Raw genomic sequence first — 4669 nt, 5'->3', positions numbered from 1 at the left:
CCCTGGCACAGGTTGCCCAGAGAAGCTGTGGCTGCCCCATCCCTGGAAGTGTCCAAGGCCAGGCTGGATGGGGCTTGAAGCAACCTGGGCTATTGAAATGTGTCACTGCCCATGGCAGGAGGGTAAGGCTGGATGATCTGTAAGATCCCTTTCAACTCAAACCATTCTGTGTTTCTATGACCCCCAAACACCAGATGGAGCCGCTCAGCCCCACGGTGGCCCAAGGGATCTCCTTGTCCCGTGGGGAACTGCAGCAGGAGGCAATCAGGACCAGCGCTGTGGGAGTGGACCAGGACCAGAACAGGACCAGGGCTGAGGGGTCACAGCAGTGTGGAAAGCCTGTTCAGCCTCGAGCAAAGATGACTGAGAGGGGCCCTCATTACTGTGCAGGGGGGTGCCAAGACGCTGGAGATGAAGTGCTCGGGATTGCCCAGCAATGGAACAAGAATCAAAGGGCACAAAGTGATGCCCAGGAAGTTCCACCCGAACACAAGGAAGAACTTCTTTGCTGTGCAGTGACCGAGCACTAGAACAGATTACCCAGAGAGGGTGTGGAGTTTCCTTCACTGGGGATATTCCAGAGCCGTCGGTACACAATCCTGTGCCAGGTGCTCTTAGACGGACGGCCCTGCTAGAGCGGAGAGCTGGGACTGGAGGCCCTCCAGCCTGACGAGCTCCGGGATTCTGAGGGAAGGGGACACTTCGGAGAATTCCCCTCCCGGCCGGCAGACGGCGAGCCGGGCCGGGGCTCCGGGAGGGCCGGGGGTGGGGACAGCGGGAGCTCCGGGGTGGGGACAGCGGGACCGCCGGGGGTGGTGACACTGCGACAGCCGGACCGGAGCTCCGGGAGGAGGACAAGGGGACCGCCGAGGGTGGAGACACCGGGACCCCCAGGGGTGGGGATAGTGGGACCACCGAGGGTGGGGACAGCGGGACCACTGGGGATGGGGACAGCGGGACCGCCGGGGTGGGGACAGCGGGAGTTCCGGAGGTAGGGACACCGGGACAGCCGGGTCGGAGCTCCGGGAGGGCCGGGGGTGGGGACAACCGGACCGCCGAGGGTAGGGACACCGGGACCGTCGAGGGTGGGGACACCGGGACTGTCGGGGGTGGGGACACCGGGACTGCCGGGGGTGGGGACACCGGGACTGCCGGGGGTGGGGACAGCGGCAGGTACCCGCGGGCCGGGCATGCGGGGGCTCCATGGGCGAGCAGTGGGACGTGGGCCGTGCCCTGGCGCTCGCCGCGCTGTTCCGGCTGCTGCTGGGCGCTGGCAGAGCCTGCGCCGCCCCGTTCCTCACGCTGTACCTGCGGCTGCTGTCGCTGCCCGCCCCCCTCGTGGGCGCCGTGGCCGCGGCCCGGCACCTGGCGGCGGCTCTCGGGGCTCCGCTGTGCTGCCCGCGGGGCCGCGCCAAGCGGCGGCTGCTGGCGGCGGGGTCGCTGCTGGGCTCGGCCGGGGCCAGCCTGCTGCTCACACTCATCCCGCCCGCGGGACACGCGAGCTGTGAGCACGGGATGCTCCCCGTGGTGCCCATCGAGGTGCCCAGCACGGCGCCCAGCACCGGCGCAAGCACCTACAGTGCGCTGACCACGAGTGCTGTGGCGGACGCCAAAGCTGCGTCGAAGGAAGCGGGGAGAACCACTGCGGGTGTGCTGGCAGCGGGCAGGGAGCCAGCGCCGAACAGTTCAGCTTTCCAGGGGTTATTTGGCACGACGGATGCGCTTAGGGAAAACGGCAGAGGGGTTGGTGAAGGTGTTACAAAAGCAAATGTCTACTTGGATGGTCCCTCTGGCTGGACAACTCCTGTGAAAGGCATTAACCGGGAGACACAAGAAGCAGAAAGTCTGGCTCCCTATAGATCTCCCTTCCCTGGACTCGAGGAGGAAACGAACAGTCTGGGTTCTGCTACAGCTGATCTTGCTGATAATGCTGAGGAAATCCTTTCTGCTACTGCAAGTAATGAGCCTTCTTTGATTAAAACAACTCTTCTCACTGCTGGAGATGCTTATGTGTCTGAAATCTTATCAGACACTCAAGGTATCAACTTTGCGGCAGTGCAAAGCATCTTCCAGGACAGAAAACATCAGATCTTTCTCATGGTCTTGGGTGCTGTCGTGCTTTGGGAGCTGTTGGCCACTTCTCTGGAATGGACAGTGGATGAGGGTCTCTATGAGTACCTGGACTTTGTTGACGCCACCGACAGGTACAGCAGGCTGTGGGTGTGGAGTTACCTGGGCGCGGCTCTGGGTGCCTGTGGCGCTGCCGTCCTGGTGGATCACCTGAATTGCTTCCTCAGCGGCTCCATCTCCCGCCTCGCCGTCCACTTCTACGGCTACGCAGTCCTGGCGACTCTCGCCCTGCTCATCAGTGTCTTTTTCCCCGACCACATTCCCAGGAAAACCGACCGTGTTGGCAGAACAGCCAAAGCCCTGGCGCTGCTGTGGAGCGATGGCCGGGCGCTCCTGTACGCTGGCACCGTCTTCCTCACCGGTGCCGCCAGCTCTGCCGGGCACAACTTCCTCTTCTGGCAGATGCAGGACCAGGGCAGCAGCGAGCTCCTCATGGGGCTCTCAGTGGCCGTGGGGCTGTTTGCTGAACTGCTGCTTTCTTCCTGCAAGGGGAAGCTGCTGAGAGCTTTCTCGAGCGGCACAATCGCCGCGGTGAGCCTGAGCCTGCTGGCGGCACAGCTGCTCTGCTACTCCTTCCTCCGGGCTCCCTGGGCAGTGCTGCCCGTGCAGGGACTGGCAGCCTTCAGCAGCGGAGCGCTCTGGTGGGTGGTGGATGTCACCGCGGGTGGCATCGCCACGCCGGGCACCGAGAGGTCCCTGCTCGCCGCGCTGCGGGGTCTCTGCTGCGGAGGAGGAGCGAGCGTGGGCAGCCTGGCAGGAGGGTTTGTGGTGCAGCACTTTGGCCTGGCAGTGCTGTTCAGAGCGTGCTGCGTGGGCCTGGGGTTGTGGCTCTTCCTGTTCTTAATTGTCCAATCTAAGCTGCCACGGCAGAAAAAAATTAATTATTCTCGCCTCCTGGCTGCAGATTCCAGTGACACGAGTGACTCTGATGAGGAGGATGAGAAGGACTGGCTGGTGAAGGCTATGAAGGACGAAAGCTTTAGCAGGAATTGGATGCAACACTCCAGGATCAATTAATACTTGAATGTGTGGGTAGAGTGATAACATGGTGTGATGATGATGCCCAGAAATTACTATTAATTCTAAAGTGCTAAATATATACAGTCTATATCTGACAGGAGAGTTTTTTATTTAAAAAAAATTGTAAATCTTATTTTCTTACTTTATAGAGTTCTTGTAGTCTTTTTTTCCTTTTTGACTTAATAATTGTGCTTCCAAAATCCTAATCAGGTATTTCAGGTATGCATTTTCTGGAATGAATTCTGGAATTTTCTCGTCAAAAAGCAAACCTAAATTGAATTGTTGCTCCCAGAGCTGATGCTGAAGCTGTGAGTGAAAGCTGTGGCCTGTGCTGTGCCACAGTCAAATGGAAACTACTGTCATGCTGATAGCACAGGAAACTCAAGGTGCTGTGTCGGTGAACTCTTTGCCTTATAAAGGACATGAATAAAAAACGGTTCATTTGCTTTGATTTGATTTGTAAAATTAAGTTTTGCTGCAGGCTATCTGCCTTCCCCTGTTTTGTCCTTTAAGTATGGCAGTTAAATGTCTCCCTGACATCCGATCCCCTCAGATCTCGGAAGTTCAGCAGGGTCAGCCCCGGATTAGTACTTGGATGGGAGACCTCCTGGGCAATGCTGGGTGCTGTAGGTTCTAGTCCTGAGGACTTCACTGGCACCGTCCAAGCTCGCTCGGCCGTGGCAGATGAACCTCAGGACTGAAACGGTGGGGCCAGTTCTGTGCACGCTGAGCCTCACCTAAAATCCACTGCACAGGCTGGAAGGGCACGTGGGGACAGCCCTGCCCAAATCTTCGTTCCCGAAGCTGAGACACACACACACACACACACACACACACGTGTGATTCTGCTTGAAATCTGCTGGAAAAAACCTCCCTGTGTGCTCACAGCCTCCATGTGTGCTCACAGCCGGTGCCCTTGGCTGTCCCAGCCCAGCCTGGGCACTCCTTTGTGTGGATTTATGGAGGGTGGCACCCAGAAATCCGGGTGACCAGGAAGCAGCCAGACCTCTTGGCTTGTGTCACTTCTGTGGGCTGGGAATTACGTATTGGGCAATATCCATTCAGCCTTGGCACTGGTGGAAACTGGTGACCCTCCCTGGGTCAGTTTGGCCTGAGGGCAGCCCCTGTGTCCTGAGCAGCGCCTGCCAAACCCAGAGGGCTCCTCAAGCTGCCTTATGTGGGTGAACGCAGGCAGGGAGGCAGCAGGACAATCTCAAACCCCCAGGAGAAACACAGAGAGGTGCATTTATTTCTGTTCCCTCTTAACTGGGGGATCCCTGCAGCAACTCCTGGGCACTGTTACAGGAGCAGAGAGCAAGCACTCAGTCATGCCAGAGTATCACGGGCTTATCAAGGGTTATTCCCAGCTGCAAAGTCACTTGTGTACTGTCCTCCTCCCCAGTCTTCCTCTTTTAACCCATTCCTCCCAACACTGCCTTACCTGCCTTGCCTTCACCTCAAAGGCACACAGATTTCAGCCTCTCTTCAGGAGGTAAGATTTACTTACAAATGAAAAATC

At 58.2% G+C, this 4669-nt stretch overlaps 1 protein-coding gene across 1 annotated transcript; it reads left to right on the top strand.

Moving 5' to 3' along the window:
• The first annotated feature begins 1172 nt into the window (after positions 1-1172).
• MFSD6L (major facilitator superfamily domain containing 6 like) lies at positions 1173-3592 on the top strand. The gene has a single exon (XM_071573640.1). The coding sequence runs from the start codon at positions 1204-1206 to the stop codon at positions 3145-3147; it is 1944 nt and encodes a 647-aa protein (XP_071429741.1). The 5' UTR covers positions 1173-1203; the 3' UTR covers positions 3148-3592.
• Positions 3593-4669: the final 1077 nt, after the last annotated feature.

This window comes from Pithys albifrons, chromosome 19, assembly GCF_047495875.1.
Source record: "Pithys albifrons albifrons isolate INPA30051 chromosome 19, PitAlb_v1, whole genome shotgun sequence".
Lineage (NCBI taxonomy): Eukaryota > Metazoa > Chordata > Aves > Passeriformes > Thamnophilidae > Pithys > Pithys albifrons.
This window is presented reverse-complemented; position numbering and strand designations above follow the sequence as displayed.

What these genes read in the sequence shown, in the direction of transcription:
- MFSD6L (XM_071573640.1), top strand. Translation starts at nt 1,204, where the DNA reads ATGGGCGAGCAGTGGGACGTGGGCCGTGCCCTGGCGCTCGCCGCGCTG.